General features: G+C 45.4%; 1 protein-coding gene across 1 annotated transcript; it reads left to right on the plus strand.

The window, feature by feature from the left end:
• The first annotated feature begins 18,047 nt into the window (after positions 1-18,047).
• Positions 18,048-25,379, plus strand: LOC100284576 (ENT domain containing protein). Its single transcript, NM_001157471.2, has 11 exons — positions 18,048-18,244; positions 18,350-18,462; positions 21,781-21,983; positions 22,063-22,172; positions 22,260-22,503; positions 22,580-22,789; positions 22,863-22,931; positions 23,956-24,210; positions 24,296-24,364; positions 24,433-24,496; positions 24,828-25,379. Exons 2-11 carry the CDS (start codon positions 18,435-18,437, stop codon positions 24,926-24,928), a joined length of 1,353 nt encoding a protein of 450 aa, NP_001150943.2. The 5' UTR covers positions 18,048-18,244; positions 18,350-18,434; the 3' UTR covers positions 24,929-25,379.
• The last annotated feature ends 610 nt before the right edge of the window (positions 25,380-25,989 follow it).

Below are 25,989 nucleotides of genomic sequence, written 5' to 3' on the forward strand. Positions count from 1 at the left end.
TCCCAGGGATGATCCCGTGGAAGGGCGCAGCGCCTGCTCGGACGGAGGACAGATCGACGCGCAGGAGCTTGAGGGTCTCGGCGTAGATGATGTTGAGGCAGCTGCCCCCATCCATCAGGACCTTGGTGAGCCTGACATCGCCGACAACGGGGTCGACGACGAGCGGGTATTTCCCCGGGCTCGGCACATGGTCGGGGTGGTCGGCCTGGTCGAAAGTGATGGGCTTGTCGGACCAGTCTAGGTAGACTGGCGCCGCCACCTTCACCGAGCAGACCTCCCGGCGCTCTTGCTTGCGGTGCCGAGCCGAGGTATTCGCCGCATGCCCTCCATAGATCATGAAGCAGTCGCGGACCTCGGGGAACTCTCCTGCTAGGTGATCTTCGTTCTTGTCGTCGTCGCGGGCCCTGCCACCCTCGGCGGGTGGCCCGGCCCTGTGGAAGTGACGCCGAAGCATAACGCACTCCTCGAGGGTGTGCCTGACGGGCCCCTGATGGTAGGGGCACGGCTCCTTGAGCATCTTGTCGAAGAGGTTTGCACCTCCGGGGGGCTTCCGAGGGTTCTTATACTCGGCGGCGGCGACAAGGTCCGCGTCAGCGGCGTCGCGTTTCGATTGCGACTTCTTCTTGCCTTTCTTCTTGGCGCCGCGCGGAGCAGACGCCTCGGGAGCTCCTTCCGATGGGCGGCCCTGGGGCTGCTTGTCCTTTCGGAAGATAGCCTCGACCGCCTCCTGGCCAGAGGCGAACTTGGTGGCGATGTCCATCAGCTCGCTCGCCCTGGTGGGGGTTTTGCGACCCAGCTTGCTCACCAGGTCGCGGCAAGTGGTGCCGGTGAGGAACGCGCCGATGACATCCGAGTCGGTGATGTTGGGCAGCTCGGTGCGCTGCTTCGAGAATCGCCGGATGTAGTCCCGGAGCGACTCCCCCGGCTGTTGCCGGCAGCTTCGAAGGTCCCAGGAATTCCCGGGGCGCACGTATGTGCCCTGGAAATTGCCAGCGAAGGCTTGGACCAAGTCGTCCCAGTTGGAGATCTGCCCCGGAGGCAGGTGCTCCAACCAGGCGCGAGCATTGTCGGAGAGGAACAGGGGGAGGTTACGGATGATGAGGTTGTCGTCGTCCGTTCCACCCAGTTGGCAGGCAAGGCGGTGGTCCGCGAGCCACAGTTCCGGCCTCGTTTCCCCCGAGTACTTCGTGATAGTAGTCGGGGGTCGGAACCGGGTCGGGAATGGCGCCCGTCGGATGGCCCGACTGAAGGCCTGCGGACCGGGTGGTTCGGGCGAGGGACTCCGATCCTCCCCGCTGTCGTAGCGCCCCCCACGCCTGGGGTGGTAGCCTCGGCGCACCCTTTCGTCGAGGTGAGCCCGACGGTCGCGTCGATGGTGCTCGTTGCCGAGGTGGCCCGGGGCCGCAGGCGCGGTGTTGCGCGTGCGCCCGGTGTAGACCGAGGCTTCCCGCATGAATCGGGAAGTCGCGGCATGAGGTTCCGAGGGATATCCTTGCCTTCGGGAGGCAGTGCTCTCGGCCCGCCGGGCCGCAGCGCCTTCCAGGAGATTCTTGAGTTCTCCCTGGATTCGCCGACCCTCGGTGGTTGACGGCTCCGGCATCGCGCGGATGAGCATTGCTGCGGTTGCCAGGTTCTGACCAACCCCGCTGGATGCGGGCGGCGGCCTGATCCTGACATCGTTGGCGACGCGGTGCTGGAGACCTTGGGGCAGGTGACGTATTTCTCCGGCCAGGGGTTGGCCCACCCATGCCTGTCCGACGTCCCGACGGATCGGCTCAAGCGCTCCTGTTCCCTCGTTGAGCCTGGCCTGCGCCTCGCGGACTTGCTCGAGTTGTGGGTCGTAACCCCCCGCCGGAGCGGGGACCACAGCTAGCTCCCGTGGGATGTCGGCGCGAGGCACCGGCCTAGGGAGATCACCATCCTCCGGCATGCCAAGATGGTTGCCTTCGGAGGGATCCCCTAGCTCGATGTGGAAACATTCGCGGCTTGGGCCGCAGCTCTCGTCGCCAAGGCTGTGGCTTCCATCGGAACAGTCGGATAGGCAGTAGTCACATGCGGTCATGAAGTCCCGCACGGCACTGGGGTTGCCAAGTCCGGAGAAATCCCAACCGATGCTGGGATCGTCATCTTCCTCGGACCCAGAGGGCCCGTAGGTCGAGACGTCCGTCAGTCGGTCCCAAGGCGACCGCATACGAAACCTCAGTGGGGTTGCACTCGCCTCAATGAGAGCGCCCGCCAAAACGAGGTCGTTTGGCGGGTTGAGGCCGAGTCGAAATGACGCAAGATGGGAGTTAGTCGGTACCTTTTGGTCGACGAGGAGCGACGTAGTCACATCGGGGACTGGTTGCACCGTCATCTCTGGTTCGAGGGCGACGTCCTGCAGGCTTTCCGCGAGCGCGCCGGCGTCGTCTTCTTGCTCGGGGTCAGCGTGCCGCGGGGGGACGGCGCTTGCCTCCGTCTTGAACGCGAGGTCGACGTCCGGCGTGCCTTCCGTCGGGGCGTCGGGGGCGTCGATTCGCTCGACGGCCGACGAAGCGCGGCCTCCCACCTGGCCTTGACGGCCCCGCCTCCTCCTCCATTGGCAGGGGAGAGAACGGAGCGAGCCCGAATGTTGCCCTTCCACCACGCGGGGAAGACGTCGTCGATTCCCCCGCCGGCGGGCGGGTTGTCGGCCGCCATTGTCGTAGTCGCGCGGCGGTGGAAGAAATATCATGTCGTAGCTGCCGTCGAAGGACATGAACTCAAGAGTCCCGAAACGAAGCACCGTCCCGGGCCGGAGAGGTTGCTGGAGACTGCCCATCTGGAGCTTGACGGGGAGCTGTTCGTCAGCACGCAGCAGGCCCCTACCTGGCGCGCCAACTGTCGGCGTTTCGAGACAGGGGGGTCCCTAAGCCGACGAGTGAGTGTGCTGCGTGCCCCAGCCCAGATGGGTCGAGCGCGTGGGCGAGCGCGAAGGGGGGAGAGGCGAGGTGGCCGGAGTCGAGCGTGAGAGAGGTGGAAGTCCCGCGGCCTTCGTGTTCGTCCCGCGCCCAGGTCAGGTGCGCTTGCAGTAGGGGGGTTACAAGCGTCCACGCGGGTGAGGGAAGCGAGCGGCCCCAAGAGAGCGCATGTCCCGTCCTCGGTCCCGCGCGGCCAACCTTCTCTAAGAAGGCCCTGGTCCTCCCTTTTATAGTCGTAAGGAGAGGATCCAGGTGTACAATGGGGGGTGTAGCAGAGTGCTACGTGTCTAGCGGAGGGAGAGCTAGCGCCCTAGGTACATGCCAATGTGGCAGCCGGAGAGATCTGGGCACCCTGCTGGCGTGATGTCGTGGCTGTCGGAGGTGCGGCGGAGCCTGGCGGAGGGACAGCTGTTGGAGCGGTCGAGTCCCTGCTGACGTCGTCCTGCTTCCGTAAGAGAGCTGGGGGCCGCCGTCGTCATAGAGCTTGTGGAGCGCCATCATTGCCCCTCCGGCGGAGCTGGCCGGATGGGACGCCGGTCTTGTTCTCCGTGACCCGAGTCGATTCGGGGTAGGATGATGATGGCGCTTCCTGTTGACGTGGCGGTCTGTGCCCTAGGCAGGGCGACGTGGGGGTTCCTCCGAAGCCGAGGTTGAGTCTGTCTTCCGTTGCCGTGGCCGAGCCCGAGCCAAGGGGTCGGGCGAGGCGGAAGTCGTTCGGCCGAGGCCAGGGCGGAGTCCGAGCCCTGGGGTCGGGCGAAGCGGAGTTTCGTCGTCTTCCGGGTGTTAGCCCGAGTCCGAGCCCTGGGGTCGGGCGGAGCGGAGTTCGCCGTCTTCCGGGTCTTAGCCCGAGTCCGAGCCCTGGGGTTGGGCGGAGCGGAGTTCGCCGTCTTCCGGGTCTTAGCCCGAGTCCGAGCCCTGGGGTCGGGCGGAGCGGAGTTCGCCGTCTTCCGGGTCTTAGCCCGAGTCCGAGCCCTGGGGTCGGGCGGAGCGGAGTTCGCCGTCTTCCGGGTCTTAGCCCGAGTCCGAGCCCTGGGGTCGGGCGGAGCGGAGTTCGCCGTCTTCCGGGTCTTAGCCCGAGTCCGAGCCCTGGGGTCGGGCGGAGCGGGGTTCGCCGTCTTCCGGGTCTTAGCCCGAGTCCGAGCCCTGGGGTCGGGCGGAGCGGAGTTCGCCGTGGTGCCTTTGGCAAGGCCTGACTGCCTGTCAGACTCACTCTGTCGAGTGGCACTGCAGTCGGAGTGGCGCAGGCGGCGCTGTCCTTCTGTCAGACTGGCCGGTGGAGCGGTGGAGTGACGGCGGTCACTTCGGCTCTGCCGGGGGCGCGTGTCAGGATAAAGGTGTCAGGCCACCTTTGTGTTAAATGCCCCTGCAATTTGGTCAGTCGGTGTGGCGATTTAGTCAAGGTTGCTTCTGAGCGAAGCTAAGGCCTCGGGCGAGCCGGTGATGTGTCCGCCATAAAAAGGGGGCCTCGGGCGAGACGGAAGTCTCTCGAGGTCGGCTGCCCTTGGCCGAGGCTAGGCTCGGGTGAAGCGTGATCGAGTCACTCGTGTGGACTGATCCCTGACTTAATCGTACCCATCAGGCCTTTGTAGCTTTATGCTGATGGGGGTTACCAGCTGAGAATTAGGCGTCTTGAGGGTACCCCTAATTATGGTCCCCGACAATCATGATGTCCGAGACATCCACATAGTCATTAAGTGTGAAAACAAAACATAGCTAAACACAACCAATTGATGTCCGACACATCCACATAGTCATTACCATATATCAAAGGGCCACCGAGGAGGGCTGCGCAAAGGGAGAGGGAAGGGGAAGAGGGAGAGAAGAGAGGGGAGGGAAAGCTCGCCTCGGAGCTCGACGATCGGCAACAACCGTTCACCGGAATACCACCTAGGGCAAGGGAAGGTGGAGGGAGGTGGAAGAGAGGGAGAGGTAAGTTGCTACACGGGCCGACAACCCACTTCTCGCTCTCACCTGACATTAATCAAAATTAAATTGTGAATCGAAAACCAAAACGAGACGAACGCGCGATCAGACACCACATCAAAAAATATATGCTTCGGCATGATGCAACAACCATGTCAACTTAGGTTTTTGTTTACACGCGATATGGACACCAGTCTCTATATTGCTTTGAAAATAGGAAGAAGGAGCGAAACGGGAAGAGAAAAGAGAGTAACGCCTAAATTTGGTGAGTATCGGAGACGAAAATTTATACCCCCAAATTCAGGGCGTTACAAAGATGGACATTTCTTAAGTGAGACTTGGTGTGCGTAACTCAGAGACAACTAATCAAGCCAAGGATGGAGGCAAGAAGAGCTTCGAGGTATCGAGTGCACGAGAGAAGGTCAAAGATGTCGAGGAACCAAAAGACAGGGGTGAAGAAGAAGACTTGCAAAGTCAAGGTTGATCGAGTTGAGAAGAGATATGGTGCATCGAGGATCATGACTTAAGAATGTGACTTATAACTAATGAAGTAATACTATGGTTATGTGGTGTAAGTCACAAGGCTCAAGATGAATCTCAAGAATTGAACAAGGTCACTAGAAGGAAGAGTAGTGTCAAAGCCAGAACCTAGAAGCAGCTCAAAGAGCTTAGTTCACTTTGATATTTAGTTTGGGTTGTTACTATGTTTGGATATATTCTATGTGACCTTTGCAGGGTGTTGGAGCTTAGATATGTCAATCTAGATCAAGTCAAGTTGACTTGATGGTTTAGAGTCCAACATCGACCTCAAACAGGACAAAATGGGTAAAACGATGAAAAAGGTTAAGTATGTAAGGTTTGAGTGTTCAACTATGTTGCATACACCTCTTACTACAAGTTTGGTGCTTTGGTTTGCTCTCTAACTCTTTCTATAGAGAATGTGCCATTATGAGCTCTGCTTAAGGAGAAACAGAAAAGCTAGGAGAAGAACGAGAAAGAGGTAAGTTTCTAGGACTAAGTCAATAGGATTATACTCTAAATGAGTTTGTTTAAGTCTTAGGAAAATACTCCCAAATGTTGAAGTCAAATGGAGAAAGAATGGAGGAAAAAGCACTTAGTGTGTCGTTGGATGGTGCACATGACAGTGAATAGTAACTGTCCGGCGCACGTGACTGTGAATAGTAACATGTTCGGTGCACATGACAGTAAATAGTAACATGTCCGATGCACACATGATAGTGAATAGTAACATATCCGGTGCAGAGGACAGTGAATAGTAACATGTCCGGTGCACCAACGGCTAGTTCTTTCAGAGAAGAAAATTATCAATCAGATCCGTTACTGTGCACTATCCGGTGGCGCACCGGACAGTTCGGTGCACCCACAGACATGGAAGGCTGTGAGCTTTCAAATGAAGCTCCAACGGCTCCTAGGCCCCTTGGGACTATAAAGGGACCCCTAGGCGCCTCCAACAAGTGTACAAGAGCAGCCAACAAGTCCATACATCATTTGGATCAATTCTTTCTCTCCCTCTCTTGTGTATCCCTCTAGTTTGTGTAGAAGCGAAGTTATAAGCCTTTAGAGGGAGGGGAAGTGCTGCTGAGAGCTAGAGCAAAATCTTGAGCGCAATGTTATTTTGCCGGAGTGCTGTCGAGAAGATTGTAAGCAGCCACGTCATCGTTGTAACTGATATCAACATAGTGGAAGGCTCTATCTGTCGCACTGACAAATTTGAGCAAATGGAGGAAGGAGTTGAAATAGACTCCAAGCCAAGGTGTGGCTAACTCCAACGAGGACTAAGCAAGCATTTTAGGCTTGGCCGAACCTCGGGATAAATCCCTGTGTCTATGTGCTCTGCTCTGTGATGTGTGTTGTTTCTCTGTCTTATTTGCTTTTTATACTTGCACTTCAATACTTATATGTGGTACACGTTGTCTTCAAATTGCAGAGTATTTTAAGATAGGAACTTTAATTCTGCTGCAACCTACTCGAATGGTCTTTCATTCCACTGCGATCCAGTCTTCGATTATAGTAAGAATTTTCAATTTTGAAGTGTTAATTTTTATTCGCCTATTCACCCCCCTTTAGGCGACATCTAGATCTTGTTCCCAGACAAAAGGAACTTTCAATTGGTATCGGAGCTAGGCCTCTCCGGTGTGGGCTTAGCTGTCCAGAGATGACGATGTCATCACAAGAGGTAACTCTAGAACTTCTTTTAGGCGATGGTTCTAATTATAAATCTTGGTCTGTCTCTATTTATAATGCTTTCATGTATATTGATCCTGATTTGAGACAGATTTTTAGTAGAAGTATTTTTCCCTTCGATATTAGTAAAAATCGTTCTAAGGTTGAACTAAGATGTTTATCTCTCAATCACCATGCTTGCAACATCTTAGTTGACTCTCTTTCTAGAGGTGCTTATTTTGCCATCATGAGTAGTGATAGTGATTTATTTGTTGATGCTCATGATCTATGTACTAGAATTAAAGTAAAATATTATGAGTCTAAATGTACTACTTCTACTCCCTATGTTGCTTGTGGTACTAACCTTTCGAAGGGAGAAGAAAAACGATGGCAACCAAACGATGAATCCACCTCATCGACAGGTTTGTCTTCTACTAGTTATACATGTCTTATTGCTGACAATGATAGTGGAGACGAAAGCGATGAGGAGGAGAAATATGAGGATGATAGCGAGGATGAGTCTTCATCACCACAAGGTACATTTCCTCGTATTGCTTCCACTAATAATGATGACAGGGAAAAAGAGACCGATGATGTGTATGAGGAAGAAATTCGCCAGTTCTACACCAATCTCAACAAAGAAGACAAGATGCTCTTGATGAAATTATTGAGAAGAAATAAAGAACAAGGCGAGACACTTCTCAGGATAGAGAAGACTCTCATCAAAACCAATGACAGCCTGGAGAAGATGACCAAAGAACATGAGGAGCTAAGGTGCTCTCATGATTTGGTCCAACGGTATGAATCTATTTTATTTGAGCAAAGAAATAATAATGATGTATTATCTGATGTTGCTCAACTTAAAACTGAAAACTCCATGTTTAAGAAGCAAGTAGAATTGCTAAATCATGATAAACTTGCTCTTACTGAAAAATATGATATGTTGTCTTATTATCATGATAATCTTTTGGATAGACATATCATGCTTGATGTTGCTCATGAGGTTGTAATTGCGAGCTTAAATTCATGTGAACCTCATTCTTGCACATGTGCACATTTAGGTAATATATCACCATGTGCTAACCATTGTTGCTAAAAAAGCCAATTTTTGAATGGGCATCAAGCTGCAGGAACAAAAGAAAAGTTGCTCATAAATAAAGAAAGGAACAAGAAAGCAAAGCAACTAAGGAGAAGACGCATTGCTCAACCTCCTCAAGATATCCACGGACGTGTGGTGAAGAAGCTTGAGACGGAAGAAACCGCAACAAGTGTTAAACTCCATAAGAAGGATGTTCCTAAAGCAATAAATGAAGCAATCAACATGAACAAGGAAAAAGGTAAAGATTCAATTAGTCATGTTGTTCGCACTAATCATCTCTCTATGTCATCCAAGAGAAAAAAGGGAAGAGGAAAAAGGAGATGCTTCAAGTGCAAGGAATTAAGCCACTTCATTGCGTCTTGTCCACACAAAGACAAGGATGAAGGGATGAGATGTTTTGGATGCAATGGTAAGGACCATATGATCACTTCATGTCCGCTCGTGAAGAATCAAAGACGTGCATCCTCCAAGATGACCCTCACTAAGACAAAAGACGAACAACAAGCGTCATGTCAAGTTGAGCGACGCTTCTGCTACATGTGTGGTGAGCAAGGTCATCTACGTAAGGTAAGTAAGAAGGGTAAGGTTCCTAAGTAAATTTATCTCAATCTTATTCGCTTAGGAGACCCAAATCATACACTTGTGCTAGATCAATAATGAGATCACCTAGATTCAGCACAAATGCTATTTGGGTACCTAAGGCACTACTAAATGATCTCTATGGACCCATCCCGAGATGGGTACCAAATTGTGCCACCTAGACCATGCAGGTGCCTCGAGATGGACTGGAGACCTTGGGAGAGCTTAAGATGGTTAATTCAACTCTACGCTTAAGCTGTTGATTTTATTGTCTATTTATTGACCTAAGGTTGAATTATTGTGCAATACTAATCCCATGTTCATCTCGAGGTAAATAAGTTGTAGAGGTCCTTAATCAATATTGGTGAATCAAGCAAAGGACTTTGTTGAGAATCTGCAACTTGCTCTCCAAAGGACGGTGCACACAGGACAGTGAATAGTAACATGTCTGGTGCACATGAAAGTGAATAGTAACCTGTACAGTGCACCAATGGCTAGCTCTTTCAGAGAAGGAAACTGTCAATTAGATCTATTACTGTGCACTGTCTGGTGGCGCACTCGAGAGTCCGGTGCACTCGCGGACAGGGAAGGCTGTGAGCTTCCAAATGAAGCTCCAACGACTCCTAGGCCCATTGGGACTATAAAAGGGACCCCTAGGTGCCTACAACAAGTGTACAAGAGTAGCCAAGAAGTCCATACATCATTTGGATCAATTCTTTCTCTCCCTCTCTTGTGTATCTCTCTAGTTTGTGTAGAGGCGAAGTTATAAGCCTTTAGAGAGAGGGGAAGTGCTGCTGAGAGCTAGAACAAAATCTTGAGTGTATTGTTACTCTACCGGAGTGCTGTCGAGAATATTTTAAGCAGCCACGACATCGTTGTAACTAATATCAACATAGTGGAAGGCTCTATTTATCGCACTGAAAGATCTGAGCAAATGGAGGAAGGAGTTGAAATAGACTCAAAGCCAAGGTGTGGCTAACTCCAACGAGGACTAGGCAAGCATTTCAGGCTTGGTCGAACCTCAGGATAAATCTCTGTGTCTGTGTGCTCTGCGCTGTGTTGTGTGATGTTTCTCTGTCTTATTTGCTTTTTATACTTGCACTTCAATACTTATATGTGGTACAAGCTGTCTTCGAAGTGCAGGGTATTTTAAGACAGGAACTTCAATTCCGCTGTAACCTACTCGAAGGGTCTTTCATTCCACTGTGATCCAGTCTTCGAGTAGAGTAAGAATTTCTAGTTTTTAAGTGTTAATTTTTATTCGCCTATTCACCCCCCTCTAGGCGACATCTAGATCATGTTCACGGACAAAAGGAACTTTCAAGTTTATGATCCTAGAGGGCTGCCAGGAGTAAGTACCGCTAGTCCGAATGTGGATAGGGTGTTACAATATTCTAGCATCAACAATTTTCTCTAATTGAGGACCTAACATCCTAAAAGCATTTAACACATGAGAATACCAAGATGTATAGTTAGAGCCATTAGAAAGTAGAAGTTATGGGGTTACCTCCTCCTACAATATTATCATCTCCGGACGGCTAAGCCCACAATGGAGAGCCTAGATCTGATGCCAATTCAAAGTTCCCTTAGTTGGGAACGCAGATCTGAATGTCGCCTAGAGGGGTGATTAGGTGAATAAAAGTTAATAGTGAAAACTTAGAACTTCTTACTTTACTCGAAGTAGTGTACATAGCGGAATAAAGATTAGCTCAAGTTGATCGCGACAGAATTAAAGTCCTTGTCTCACAATAGACTGCACTTCATAAACAACTTATACCAAGATGAGAGCAGAAGTGCAAATAAGAAATCAAACAACAACAACACAAAGAGATAGGGGACACAGAGTTTTATCCCATGGTTCGCCCAAGCCTGAAATGTTTGCTTACATCCACGTTGGAGTTAGCCAACCTGGCTTGGAGTCTATTTCAACTCCTTCCATTGTTTGCTCAGATTCACCACCAGGTGATGGAGCGAGTCTTCCACTATATGTAGACGAGGGGTTACAACAGGGTCGTGGCTGTTTACAATGTCTTAACAACACTTCGGTAGAGTAACACTTCTTGCTCAAGATCTTGCTCACTCATAGCAGCACCTCTCTTTCCCTCATTTGGTTTATAACTGCGCCAAACACCTGATCTATAGAGAATAACACAAGATAGGGATAGAGAATTGTTCCACAATGAGTCTATCCTTGTATGTTGCTTAGTTGTCATCCATGGGGTTCTGGAGGGGTCCTTTTATAGCCCCCATGCCCCCTGTAGCCGTTGGAAATCAATTGGGGAAGTTGATCTACGCATAGGGACACCGGACCGGTTTGGCGCACCACTAGACCGGGTCCATCTGCCCCTAGCCCGAGGTCCTGATTGATAGCTTCCAACAACGGCGGTCACTGGACTGGTCCAGTGCACCATCAGACTGGGCCACGTTAGCTAGCCGTTGAGCTAAGCCAGCACACTTGCGATTTAGCCGTTGGCCAAGGTCTGATGCACCACTGGACCAGGCACTATGGACTAGGCACTGCGGTCCGGTGAATTATAAAACATAATTCTTGAGGCTGGCCTATTCATCTGTACTGGCGGTCTGGTACACACGGACCTAGTTTGGTGCACTAGGCCACCCAAGGCATGCTAAAGAAGTCCCTGCATACGCGGTCCAATGCGCCATTGGATCGGTACTGTGGACGGTCCGGTGCGCCCAAACAAGATGCACCGAGTCCTTTCTTTTCCATTTCTCTTCCATTTGACTTCAACTCTTTGGTGGACTTTTTGTGACTTAGACACACATGATTAGAGTATAATCCAATTGACTAAATCCTAGAAAGTTACCTCTTTCTCAATATCTCCCACTTTCTTTGTTTCTCCTCAAATAGTGTCGCGGATGGCACTTTATCTACAAACAAGGTTAGAGAGCAAAGCAAAGCACCAGATGCATAGTAAAAGGTGTATGCAACATAGTTAAACACTCAAACCTTGCATACTTAACCCTTTTCACCATTTTGCTCCTTTTGGCTTGATTGAGGTTGAGGTTGGACTCCGAAACTCTAAGTCTCCATGACTTGATCATTATAGCCATCTATGAGTTCCAACACCCTACAATGGTCAGATAGAACATTTCCAAACACAAAAATGACCTAAACTAAATGTCAAAGTGAACTTAGCTCTTTTGGGTCCTTCTAGGTTTTGACTTTGATACTTCTCCATCTTCTTGTGACCATGTCTTACCGCTCGAGCTAGGATCTTGAGCCTTATGACTTGAACCATAAATCCTAAGAATTACCTCAATGGTTCCAAGTCATGTCCTTATGTTGTGATCCTCAATGCACAAGACTTTTCTCAGCTTGGTCAACCTTGACTTCTTGCAAGACATCTTCTTCACCCCTGGCTTTAGGTACCATAGTCTTCTTGACCTTCTCCTATGCACTCAGTTCCTCGAAGTTCTTCTTGCCTTCGTCCTCAGTTTGGTCAGCTATATCCAAGTTAAGCACATCGAGTTCCACATAGTCATTATCCTTCAACTTTACTTGTGATGTCCATAGTCCATTATGAACTCAGCTTATGTGGACCATCACTTTTGTCTCTATACGTTGAACCTTTTAGACTTTTCACTTAGAACCTGTTCAACACTTAACACCATGATTAGACCTTTAATTGTTTGTCATCCAAAACACCAAAATCCCAAGGGAGCTTTCATCACAACCAATTAAGGCCTTGTTTGGTTATTCCTATGATTTATGGATTGGTTAGTATTGGAAAAAATATGAAGGATTTTGTCATGCTATGGATGTAAACCCACCCAATCCTATCCAATCCACATGGATTGAGATGAAAACGAACATCCCCTAAGGGAGGTGTATGTATCAAGTTAGGTCAGCAATATGGTCTTATAAATGAGCAAAGGTATGCATAGTTTGTTGAATTATACTTTGGTGATATTTTTTCATCTTGAAAGAAAAATGGGCTAGTTAGCCATTTCTACTTATTTTGGTGATTGAATGTCCAACACACCATCATGGTAACTTATTTGCTAAGTGTATGAGAGCAGGTTCACTCATATGCAATTCAAAGGTTCTAAGTCCAAAAGAGCTCAAAAGAGGCTAGGAAGTGCAACTTTGGGTAAAATGGTAAACTATGAGGTTTGAACCTTTACATAAGTTGCATATGCCTATTACAATGTTTCTAGCACTTTAGTTTGATGTCTAACTCAATTCTGTGAGAAAAGTGCACTTTGGACTTAGTATGGAGCATAACTCAAAACCTAGAGAAACAATGAGTAAAAGGTGAGTTTCATACACTTAGTCAATTTGATTATGTGCTAACAATGTTTATTTAAGTGGCAGGGAAGCTCACAAGAAAGTCCAAGTCAAAAGAAACAAGTTTTGAAGAAAAAGGACCTGACTGTGCTGGTTTGCAAGTCATTGGATCGATTCCGTACGAACTTAGTAGCCTCGGGTTTTTATTTACAAAAATCACCGGACCGAGTACTGTGCACGGTCCGATGGTGCACTGGATCGCTAGTAACGGCTACTTCCTGGAGTCGTGCGCTGGCCAATGGCTAGCTAACTTGGCGGACGGTCTAGAGGTGCATCAGACCCATCAGTTAAGGAAAGGGCCAGTCAGGATCCGAGAGAAGGAGCTCATGTTCCCGATTCGATGGTGCACCAGACTGATCTGGTGCCCCAGTCGAGGCTGATTTTTAGCAACCCTTTGGAAGGAAGGAGCAACGACTAGGGGGCGTGTTTGGGCTATAAAAGGACCCCCTTGGCGACCTCCTTCAGCACCCCAAGCATACTAAGAGCTATTGATCACTCCTACACTGCCACAATGTATTCTAGCTGTTCTAGTGAGATCTGAGCACAGATTTGAGTTGTTCTAAGTATTCTGTGAGAACATGTTCTTGTGATCTTCTTTCTTGTGTTGCGTTTTGCTCTTGTGTGTGTACTCTCCTCTCTATTTTATTGTACTTTGGAGTTGTAACTCATTCATTTTGTGTACGACTGCAAGAGACTCCAACATTTTGATATTTCTTGCGAGGGGATTGATATTGAGATAAGAAATATTGTGGCATTCAACTAGATCATTGGATCTCTTGAGAGGGGTTGAGTGCAACCCTTGTCCGTTGGAACACCACAACGTGGAGTAGTCAAGCATTTTAGGCTTGATTGAACCACGAGAAAATTTATCGTGTTACTTGTGCTCTATTCTTTGTGTTTGTTCCTCTCTCTAAGTTCTCTAATTCACTTGCAATATTTCTCTAAGTCTATTTCACATCTTGTGAGAGCAATCAAGTCAAGAGAACTTCACTCCGACTCGATCTAGTTTTGCACTAACTCTTTATCTAGATCAAGTTTGTGTTTAAAGTTGTGTATTTCAGGCATCACCTATGCACCCCCTCTAGGTGACTCTCACATCTCTAATGCTAAAATCTAAAGTAAGCATCTTACCTTCACTAAGGCTCATAGGGTGAAATAGGAGCGATACCCTTTTGTTGTCATTCCCCCATTTCTAGCTTCCAATAAGTCTAGATCTGAAAGCAAAGAATAGCTAAGAGAAACTACAGGAAATGTTTAGACATGTAGGACACCAGACCATGCATATGATGCCCATTTGTTTTTATCGACGGTGGCCATCATTTTGAAAGATTACATTTATGGGGAAACAAGATGTATCAGGCAAGGACAACTGAATCCTGCCAGGATGTGAACTTTACCTTGCCATAATGTCCTTGATGTCACCAGTTGTTCTTGAATTGTTTCCTACACCTGCCCACATTGCTGGATCATCTACTCCCCTAGTGAGCAATATTATTTTTAGGGGAGAAGTGTTGAATCTAAATAATCTATTTGAGTTGCTTAAAAGAAGGAACAAATACCCATCAGAGAGGGAGAATAATGGTCATTGTTGGTCACCTTGACTGAGGGCTTATTCCATGGTTGTTGCAGTCGTCATACTTCAAGTAGTCGACTCCCTTGGAATTAGATCATCAAAAGCATGATTTCAGTTTGCGAGCAGCAAAGAAAGGCATATCTTGGTCTTAGTCTTCTTTTCTATCTTATACATCTCTATGTTGTCTATACTCCTATCACAATACCCATATCTATAACATTCTTTTTATTCTTCTTAGTAGCCTTTGTACTTTCTTGTTACACCACCAAGTATATTTAGCTTCGCCTCCGCTCCGTTTATGGTAGGACGTATGAGGATGTTTAGCACCATTTAATTACAAAGGAATGAGACACATACATATATAGGATGGCTAGAGAAAGACAATAGCTTGAATCAAGTTAAGTGCATTAAATATGAAACCAGTCACCTTTTGATGAATGATGATGCATAAATGATGAAAGTATTTTGACAAATTGTTTAATGGAGAGAATATGAACATAACTTTTTGGTCGGGTGACTTTTTATAACACCAATGACATTTTGTGTGTAGGATCCAATAATGCTCAGTGGTGCACCGGAATAGTCCGATGCGCCAGCCAAGAGCAAGATTTCAGCAGCTCTTTGGAAAAAGGTCCAACGGCCACATGGACCCATGGGGCTATAAATAGACCTTTATTTCGACCTCCAAAGCACACCAAGCATACCAAGAGCTAGTACTTCACTCATATGCATCTGAGAGACACATCGAAGCAATTCGAGCGCCAGTTTTAGAGAGATAGTGCTACTCTGCTATTACACGTTCGTGTTGTGGCTTTGTGGTGTTGCTACTCATATGTGTGTTATTACTCTCCCTCTCATTGTTAAAGAGTTGTAACTCTCATTAAAATTGTGTATGGCCGCAAGAGACTCCAATTTATGGAGATTCTTGCAAAGGGAAGAATATAAGGAAGAACTGTGACACTCAAGTTGATCATTGGATCACTTGAGAGGGGTTGACTGCAACCCTTGTCTATTGGGACACGACAACGTGTAGTAGGCAAGCATTTGAGGCTTAACCGAACCACGAGATAAAATTGCCTTGTCTCTTGTGCTTGATATTTTGTGATTTGCTCTTCTTCTCTATTCTCTAGTTCTTCACTTGTGATATTGCTCAAGTTAATTTCACAATCTTGTGAGAGCAATCAAGTGCAAGAATCTCTCCTCCTTCTCACTCTAACTTGATCTAGTTTTGCACTAACACTTAATTTGGATCAAGTTTTTGTTTAAGTTGTGATTTTACCCCTATAGGTGACTATCAAGTTCAAAGGAAGCCATGGTTTTTTGGAGCCACATATGCAATTTTTTCTTTAAGTTGTCTAATTTATTCCTCTCTTAAGCATCACAATCCCTTCAGTTTCCCTAAAAACATGGTGAGTAAAATTAAATTCATGCTTGTGTTAAAGTTTGGCAAGAAATTGAGTGTATAACATGTGAATCAAGGTGCTAAAAAGTGTGGCATACTATATCTGTAGCAATTAATCAAACATTTGCCTTTAAAACTACAATATACATGCGACCGGCAAATTTATGGGGTTTACATCCAAAAGAGAGCTCCTCACTAGCGTGTATCACCAAGCCATGAAAATGACTCTCTTTGGTGTCTTAGTAACTCTTTAAATAATAACCAACTAAATATGTCATTACTCAAATAACTCTCTAAATGATGTTCCAAAATTTAGATATGCTCTTAAGACCGGTTCCAACATGACTCGATATTTGATCGCTAGCGTGGCGAACCAGGTGGTCACTATCGACCGAACCGGTCGTAGCGCCGGTCGGCGTCCGATTGGTTGGTTAGGCTGCTAACTGGGCGGTCCGAGCGATACCGACCACGTTGGAGATCACATGGTCTGTATCGATTGGTTGGTATCGACCGACGTGTTAGGGCCACGGTCGAAACCCACCGAACATGGTCGATACCACCCAACATTTGGACAGATGTCAACATCTCATTAGGCCATACAATTTCAAGCGTTTGAATTTGAAAAAAATACTGAACTCACACCCTATAAATAGAGGTCCTTATCTTCTTTGATCCATATTCATCTTTCCTCCTTTCACGTATATTCACCCACGTTCATACAGTTCCATCTCCATTTAGACATGAATTCGATGTGGAGTACCAACTACAATACCTTTTGCGTTCATCGATGAACCGGTTTCTATTGTATCACATGAGTTAATCTCGTAGCGAGTACAAGAACATCATGTGCTACAATAGAAACTAGTTCTTGAATGTAATCAGTTTCTATTGCACCACATGAGTTGATTTTGTTTTTTTGAATTTCATGAACGTTCCTTATTTTTTGCAGTATTGTTTTTTGGAATTAGTTATATATTCTTTTTACTGTTTTTTCTCGTTTACGATATTTGAATTAAAAATTATGTTTTATTGTACATCGAGTATGTAAAAATAAAAGCTGAGTGTCGTTGATATGGCTGTAGGATGATGGTATAGATTGTGCATTAAAAAGTTATGATCGATAATGATGTTATAATAGATACAACTCTTTGGAACCCGGGTTGAGGGTATCTAGAGTCATGAACCTTACGCACCGAGTTAGAGTAAACTATAGAGTAGGAAAAGAATAACGGTGAGCGTTTCCGGCCACGGTAAAATAGGGGCGGGCATGAAGAACGTCATTTACAAAGTGCCTATTCCTTTATTCTATATTGCTATGTGAGTCTTTGATTCCATATGGCAGCTAGTGGTGGTAATGGATCACAATCTAAATTCTTCTTCACAAAAAATTAGAACCCTTAATTAATTTTAGTTCAAAAACGAATAGGAATAGAGCTCGATTCTAATCTGACTCAATCCTTAAATTTTATAGTGTAAAATCTAGAGCCTATTACCACCTCTAATGGCTGCACCATGTGTCACTATGTGCAAAAAACGTGAGGAGGTAGTTATCCGGGAATGGAAGGGAATTGCAAAGAAATGATATAATATGGGGTAGTTGTTATAGGGCTGAGATATGGAGTAAATATGACTATGAGGGATTGTGGTATAAAGTAAAGAATTTCATTGGTAAGGATAAAATATTCTTTTTATGGTAAAAATTTAGAGTTGTTTAAGTCCGGACAATCTGATGCATTGAATGTGACGTGGCTGAATTTGATGGCTAAGATCATGTTCGGAAACAACCTAGTTTTTAAAATTTTAGTTCTTATTTTTAATTTTTAGAAAGTTGTTTATGAAAAAAACTAGTTTATAAAGTTTGAAACCACCTCAATTTTTATAAACTAGCTTTAGTTAGGAAATGCTAGCTTGCTGATTTTTAAGAAACTAGAAAACCAATTTTTATAAACTAAGATATAAATTAGTATGTTTATAACCACGTTAAATATCTTAAAAACTAAACGAGGCTTAAGATGCACGCGTGGACGGTGGGATCTTCCGGTGGTCCAGCGACGTTTGCAGGATGCACCCACATCACGGCTGTAAAATCCGCTGCAAGTCCGTCGATTGTTGTTTTATCTTTCCTCTTTCTCTATCGAAAACGGAGCGCCTGATACGATAGTAGCAGCACAGCTAGCTCTCCTCCCCAGAATCTCGCCGGATTCCGCCCCCCGCCGCGCCCTCGCTTCCGCCGCAGGTGAGCGCTCGCTGACCCTTCGTCGCCCGAGTGGCGGCCTTGGGGTGGCATCTCGAGCCCCGGCGTGGCGGAGGGAGCTTACCCCTGTTCGTTTGGCTCTTTCAGGTTCGCGTCTGTGCCCGCGCGTGTTGTACTACCGGCGGACGGCGGTGTTGGTGGTGGTTGGTGGAGTTGCCGACGACGGTAGGCTATGGACTACCGGCCCTCCGACAGCAGCGGTGAGTGCGGGGAGCTCGAGCCCTTGCCCGCCTCCTTGACTAGGGTTCTACTCCTATGGTTTCGCTTTCTTCAGCTCCTTACTAGCGAATGCCAATTCCTTGGCTGTGAATATGAGTGGGCTACAAGGTCGCGTCCTCAGTGTGGTTGGATGGATTTTGGGGGCTAGGGTTTGAACTTGCCTGACGGGAGGACTTTAGGGTTAGAGTTATCCGGAATTCACCTGTTTTGGGGAAATAGTCAAACGTCGTTGGATGTTGTGGTGAACTATTGCTTAGGAATATTGGTTTCTGCATTAGTGAATTGAGTTTCTCATGGTGGATTTGGGTGGTTTCTGTATAATTTTCAGTTTTTGGGATCACGAAAATACAAGCTGCCAAATAAAACTGCACGATTTCCTTCATATGGATTGAATTTGTCTGTTTCAACCTCATTTTTTTTCTGGACAGCTGGAGATTTAATGGGGTTTTGCTCTCTTGGTTCCCTTTGTTTCTGCAAAATTGAATTATGTATCCAATGGCGAACATTTGATATATGGGGCTCTTTGGAGCATGGCACTCTGGTTGTTCTCATGAGAAATTTGTGTCTGTACAATACCTGGCTTTGTGCACGCTGATAGTGTCTGCAGTTTATATGTTGCTGAAATGCCTATTCAGTTATGTTTCTGAAATTTAATTCGGTGTTGAATGGGTTTTATGGGCTTGACTCAATTAAGTCCCTGTTTGCTGTTTGGTATGGCTCTTGGGGGCGCCGGCTCCTCCTCCCGTTCACTGTAACGCAATTTTTGCTACTATAGCAAGCAGCTGTTTTGCTTACTGAGGCAAAAAATGAACTAGAAAGAAGAGCTGAATCCGTGCTACAGTATTCTTCTGTGGCAGAGCTGGAGCTGTGCCAAACAGCCCTTAAGGATTTACCACCTTAGTATTTGGGTTTGTAAAATGACAAATTTTTAGGTGCATTACTTCATTTAATATTTATTTTTTGATTAGCAGCCAAACCATGCTTGCATAATCTTTAGATGTCTATAACAACTTAAGCATTAGGGTCATAAATTTCATGCCCCGAGCTTAGAGCCTGATTCTTTAGCTTTCATGTTCTGGGACGAATGATAAGTGCCTGTCATGATGTCATCTCCAAATAGCCAATGTAATAAAGGGATTGCAGAGAAAATTGGTGAAGTACCTGAAGTTGCCAATCTGGTAACTGATAATATCTTGTTATATTGCTTATTGCTAGCCTGTTTGCTTGGCTTTAATCCGTACCGACTTCTACTGCTTCTACAGTGTTTTTGTCTCTATGGATTACAGCTGCAGCAGTCCAAACAGCTGGCTTTAATCCAATGTTTACAAGTCAGGCGACCAGCTGGTCGAGCTAGAGCAGCGACCAGGCGCCTAATCGCGATTAGAGCGACGATTAGGTCGACTAATCGGTCCTGGTCGACCTCTGGTCGTCCGTTAGTCGTCCTATAGATTTATGGACATATGTATATGTATATAACTATATAAGCACCACATTTCTGCAATAATATAGGCATAATTAGTAGCAGACTGGCAGTAATTCAGTAAAACTGTAAAACATCCATCCAAAGTCCAAAGTCCAAACTGAAAGTAATATAGGTACTGCAGGGTGACTGCTCAAACAAAGGTAATCTGAACTCAGGGTGACTGCTCAAACAGAGGTCTGCAGGTGCACCTTCAGGTGCTAGTGCTACCAGTGGTAATAGAAGGAAGGGAGACTGGGAGATAATCAGAGAAGGGAGACCAGGTGCTACCTTCAGATGACGAGCTCATCTTCAATTCTTGACTAGATGACAGACGCCGGAGCACTGGAGTACTGGACGCCGGTGGCAGACGCTGGACGGCTGGAGTACTTGGAGCAGAGACGTTGGCAGAAACCAGAGAGGACAGAGGAGAGGAGTAGGGTTTACTGGCGGCTGGGAGGGTTTCTGGCGGCTGATTTACTGCTGGAGGGGCGGGCTACTGTAGATGGGCAAAAAACTAGAGTGAAGCCCAGTACCAAAATTGCGACGACAAAAACGACCAGGAAGCTTTCGAACAGACGACTAATCGCCCAGGTCGACGACTAGTTGGACGACTAGGACGACTTGAAATCCTAATCGCGTCGTCCACCTAATCGCCCTCTTCCAGGCAACCAGCCCGACTAATCGCGATTAGTCGGACGACTTGTAAACACTGCTTTAATCCGAAGCGAACAGTCGCATGTGATTCTCACTGCTATGTTTTATCTTAGCATATCCTATATACAAAAAAGGACAGAACTGGTGCTGGCGGCTCCCACATGATTGGGATCTAGGGGAGGAATAACCTAGAGAAGCCTTACCTTTGCATTTTTGCAGAGAGGCCGCATCAAACTCAGGACCTTTGGTTTAGTGGGAAGGCTTCTCACCACCGTGCTAAGCCTGTCCTTCATATCCTATATACAAGAGTTTGAGATTTCTAGCAATGAATGCCCCAAACGATTTTTAGTAGTCACATCAATGTATTGATTGAGGCATTGAGAATAGTTCTTTTTTAGGGCAGCTAGGCAGTTTACATTCCAACATCCCCCAAGTGATTTGGTGTAAATATTATGTAAGGGCCAACCAACTGGATTTTGATGACCTATCTTGTTCTCATGGTTGTTAGATTATTGATTTATTTAACAAACGTATCTAGCTTTTTAGCCATTGTTGTGAGCACCTGTGTCCAATCTGTCACGTAAGCTGAACTATGCTGTTAAAAATATGCAGCCTTTAAGCTTTTTGTAGGCCTTCACTGTTGGTAGAAATTGCATCATTTTACTATCTTGGAGATTTCTTCACTTCCTTATTTGTTTAATTGGTCGCAGTGAGTCTCAGTCTTTGGATATTGCACTAGTCTTTTTTTTCTCGAACGATATTGCACTTATTCCTAAAAAACTTCTTTTGCTTTTTTGAAAATTTTACAATTTAATTTGGTTTTGGGAACTGTGATAAGGTTGAGTGGTTTGGTGTTGGTGTATAATTTTTATACAGTATGACTTCTCGTGCAGATGGGCCATTGTGTTTAGGGAAGTTGTGAACCATTTCAATCTGTTTCCTCAGAAGTAGTTTGTGCTGTGAATTTAAAAGTAGTTGCTCTCTAGAACTGTGAAGTGTCAACTGATAAATATTCTTGTTATGAAATATATACACAACTACCATTTCTTAATCATCAAAGTATATTTGTCTTGCTCGCAAGATCATTTTAAATGTGCCCCATTTGTGTATTCTCCTAGGACCATGGTTTTTCTAAATGCTGTTTTCAGTAAATGTCGCGTCCTCAATTCTATGTTGGTTGCAGGAACTGATGATGATCTTCCACAATTTCCACATAAGAGTATCAGAGGCAGCGGACGTGTCAGTGGTAATGGGCGAGCTGTTGTTCCTGCTGGTTCATATGCTAGGGCACCAACTGATATGGTAGCACAAGTTCAACAACTTGAGCAAGAAGCATATCGCTCAGTCCTTCGTGCATTCAAAGCCCAGTCTGATGCCATTACATGGGTTGAGACCATTAAACTGTCCACTGTTTATTTGGTGTCTGATGATTTAGATGTCATTTCTCAAACTCTAATCTTCTCAGGAGAAGGAAGGTCTCATGACTGAACTTAGGAAGGAGCTAAGAGTATCTGACAAAGCACACAGGGAACTGTTAAATAGAGTCAACAACGATAATATTATATGTAGCATAAGGTAGCATGAATAGTATTTTTTGTAGTAACAGTATGCACATTATCTTGGTTTTCAGCATTTGAAACCTATGATGCCTTTTTGTTTAAGGGAATGGAGATCAACAGGAGGGCTTCAGGCAAGCTTGTCTAATAACCCACAACTGATTCATGACTCTGTTCCCAGTCCTACCACCTCTGGCCGTAAGAGGCAAAAGACATCTCAATCTGTTCCTGCTTTACCTGCACCGCCTCCTGCGATGCATTCACAACAGCTGGCTACACCAACACAGCCATCATCTTCAACTGCTAGGAAAGCAGTACCCCCAGGCCATAAAGGCAAAAAGATGAAACCAGTAAGTAGATAATTTGAACACTTTCTTTTTCCTGTAAGTCTTTGCTGTTCTTTGGCAGAAGTTCATGCACTTTCAGGGTCAGAAGGTACCAGGTGGCTCTGCAGCCAAGCCTATACCATCTTCAGCAGGTCCTAGTGGAAGAGGACCGCACATGAATAGGGGTGGTTCTGCTCCTGAAGCTCAAGCTCAGAATGTCGATCCATTGATTGGTCGTAAAGTGATGAGTCGGTGGCCTGAAGACAATAGTTTCTATGAAGCAGTCATATACGAATATGATGCTGAAACGGTGCGTTTTTACTATAGCGGGGTAGTTACTTTTGATTCAAGCCTCCAGCTCTTTCTTAGGGAATTCATTGCAGGGCCTTCATGCACTGGTTTATGACATCGATACGGCAGATGAAACCTGGGAGTGGGTTGATCTTAAAGAGGTAGAAAATTGCTATTTGTAATGAAAATACTTTGGTCACTTGACATTTTTTATATCTTCCTTTTTGATATTCTTCTGATTTTTTAATTTGTCACTGGATAGGCAAGATTTAGTTTAGGATCACTTGGTTTCACAGCACTAGCTTTCAGAAAATTATCTTTGTAGATGGTAGTCACACCAATTGTGAGTGTGAAGGTAAATTTTACTTTGAAATTTGCCACCTTAAATATAATCACACACATCCATATACTGTATCAGCATGGACTTGTGCTGATGGACAACTAAAACTGATGTATAAAGAGAAGTACACAAGCTGGACAGCAGAATATAAAGTTGGCATCTCTATGAAATTCATATAAGCAGTAATCATGCAAGGGGCTCTTGATTGTATAATGATATACTAGACTGATACAAATGCAGTAGCCTTGTATTTTAGTAACTAGCATATTTTTATTTGTGCCAATCTTCTGTTTACCAAATCTTGCTTTCGATATGATTGGTGTTCATCCAGATTAGCATACTTTTGGGTCATGTTCTTGTGAAATATTTTTAATATAGTTTTCCTCAACGACATTTTACACTGGGTCAATGTTGACATAATAATACACACCTGATTGTGGTGTCAATATCTTGTGCAAATGAGCAGCTGATGGCTGGTGCTGTAACCTTTCAATTTGAAGGGAGCTTGTTGAAATTCTATTAATAACTTTGTCAGCTGTCAGTGGTTTACTGTGTTAGTATTGCTGATTGCTATCTGGTTTGGATTAGTAGTGATTGGGTTATTTCTATTTGGTTCATTGATTTTCTAGATAATAAACACAGGCTGGTAGCATTTATTAATTCAAGTCATGTCATGCTTGACGTAACATATATTATCAGACAAAAGCCAACATTGATCTCTCTCCTACCTTGTTCACTTCTTTCAAATGCATTATCTGGCCATGCATTTGTGTCCACATTTATCCGTTACTGCACATCAAAACCTTTAATTTGATGGAATTGTGGTCAAAATTGCTTGAGTACAGATGGGACCTGAAGACATAAGATGGCAAGAGGATGACTCTGGGATAGACCCTGTTACATATCTGCGCAGCCGGGGTGGCCCAACTAGTGGCGTTAGGAAGCCAGCAGGTCGCGGTGGGCCCATGCCAGGTTCTGTAAGAGGAAGAGGATTACAGAAAAACATGCCTAAGAAAGATTTTCCACCTCCACAAAATGGTGTTGGCAAGAGAAGTTCCGATGACATTGATATCCTTCATACCGAGAGCCTAATAAAAGAGGTTGGTTCGCGTGAACTCTGAATATTTATGATTACAACAAACTGCATATCTTGTGCACTTCATTTTACTTTACTTTTTAATGTAGGTGGGGAAAGTTTTTAGCGTTAGCAATCCTGATCCACAGGAAGTAGAAAAGGCAAAGAAAGCACTGAAGGTAAACTAGTCCGCACAAGTTAACCTATTAACAAGCATTCATTTAGTCGTACCTGTCAATGCCTGCAGGAGCAAGAACAGTCGTTGATTGACGCCATAGCAAGGCTTGCTGAGGCATCAGATGGTGAAAGTGGTAAATACTAATCCATTTGTTTCTTAGCCATAGGTTTATGGAAATTTGCAAGATGCTGCAGAAAACACTCATTTCTGCTTCCAGTCTAGTAGGATGGTTGCCCCAAACAAGGGTCAAGGGGAGTGGTTTTCAGATTTGTTGTACAATGCATGATGTATATATTACGCAGTGTTGTAGTACAATGGACATTTGCCCTCGTAATTTTAGTCAACCTTAAATGAAATATGCACGCGGTCATCTTTTGCATGGCCACAAGTGGCATGAGGTAAACATTTTAATCTTGTTGATTCCTGCGAAGCTTCTGACGTCCTTTTTCGTTTGATGGGAACAGACGGGCACAATCGTGGGCGAAGGAACTTGTATGCTGCTAACCAGCATCAAGCAAGCTACGTTGGTGCCATGCCCGTCGGTGACAGAGCTGGTGCCATGTAAACACTGCATGAACGCATGCACAACATAAAATAACTGCCTGTTGTACAATCCATCGCCTAATATTTATCCTGGATTTAGGTCTCTGTAGGCTCTTTTGCTTTGGGATGCTTTTTTTTTTACAATTGTAATTCAGAACGCTGACCATGTAAAGCTTGTAGATGCGTGTTTCTGTCTCTAGCTTTTTGTTAGTGTGGTCTCGGCTTCAATATGCATGATAAAGGGAAAAAGAAAAAGATCACATTTGTTAAACAGGTGTTTCACCATTTTAATGCAGCAATCATTCGTCATGACCATGAATGCGCAAAAAAAAAAAAAAAAAACAGAGCAGCTGACTGAACGGAATTGCAACTCGTCACGACTGCAATCGAACTGATGAAACGTTCCGTTGAAACAAATGAACCAATACGAATAGAGGTCTGAAAAGTGAAAACAGGAGAACCGTTCAACGTAGCTTGATTGCAGTGAGCGCCGTATTCTTTGTTTCAATTTACAACAGAACAAATATAGGCATTGTGTAGGGCTTATTTATTCAAATCACTCCAATTATTTGCACCCGAATTGTAACTAGGAAGTAACATAATGGTCATTTTATGTCCACAGCCTACAACACTAAGCAGCTGTAGTTTAGCACAATCCACAGGTTAGGAAAGAGAAAACGCCACAGAAAACAATTGAGTAGAGGTCTTAAGGAAAAGTGACATCATTATGAACACCCCTCTATTCAAATGAACAAGATGGCAGATTGCAGCTACACATCGCCATCAAAACTTATGTAGACTTTCTTGTTTTTTCTAGTTCAATTTAAATAAAAATACTTCCACTACATAAAAATCATATACACAGAAATATAAACTGAGAAAAGGTGGTTGTGATTACGTATATAACCACCAAAAATAACACTGGCCAGTAATAGACTGGCTATCAATCTTCGGAATATATCAAAGTTTTGATAGAGATAAAAATATTTTGTGCAGGGCCATACTTTACAAAAAAAAAATTACTACTACAAATCCAAAGACAATAAATATGCACAAGACGTCAAAGGCTTGTTAAGTAAACTG

This window comes from Zea mays, chromosome 2 (genome assembly GCF_902167145.1).
Source record: "Zea mays cultivar B73 chromosome 2, Zm-B73-REFERENCE-NAM-5.0, whole genome shotgun sequence".
Taxonomy (NCBI): Eukaryota; Viridiplantae; Streptophyta; class Magnoliopsida; order Poales; family Poaceae; genus Zea; species Zea mays.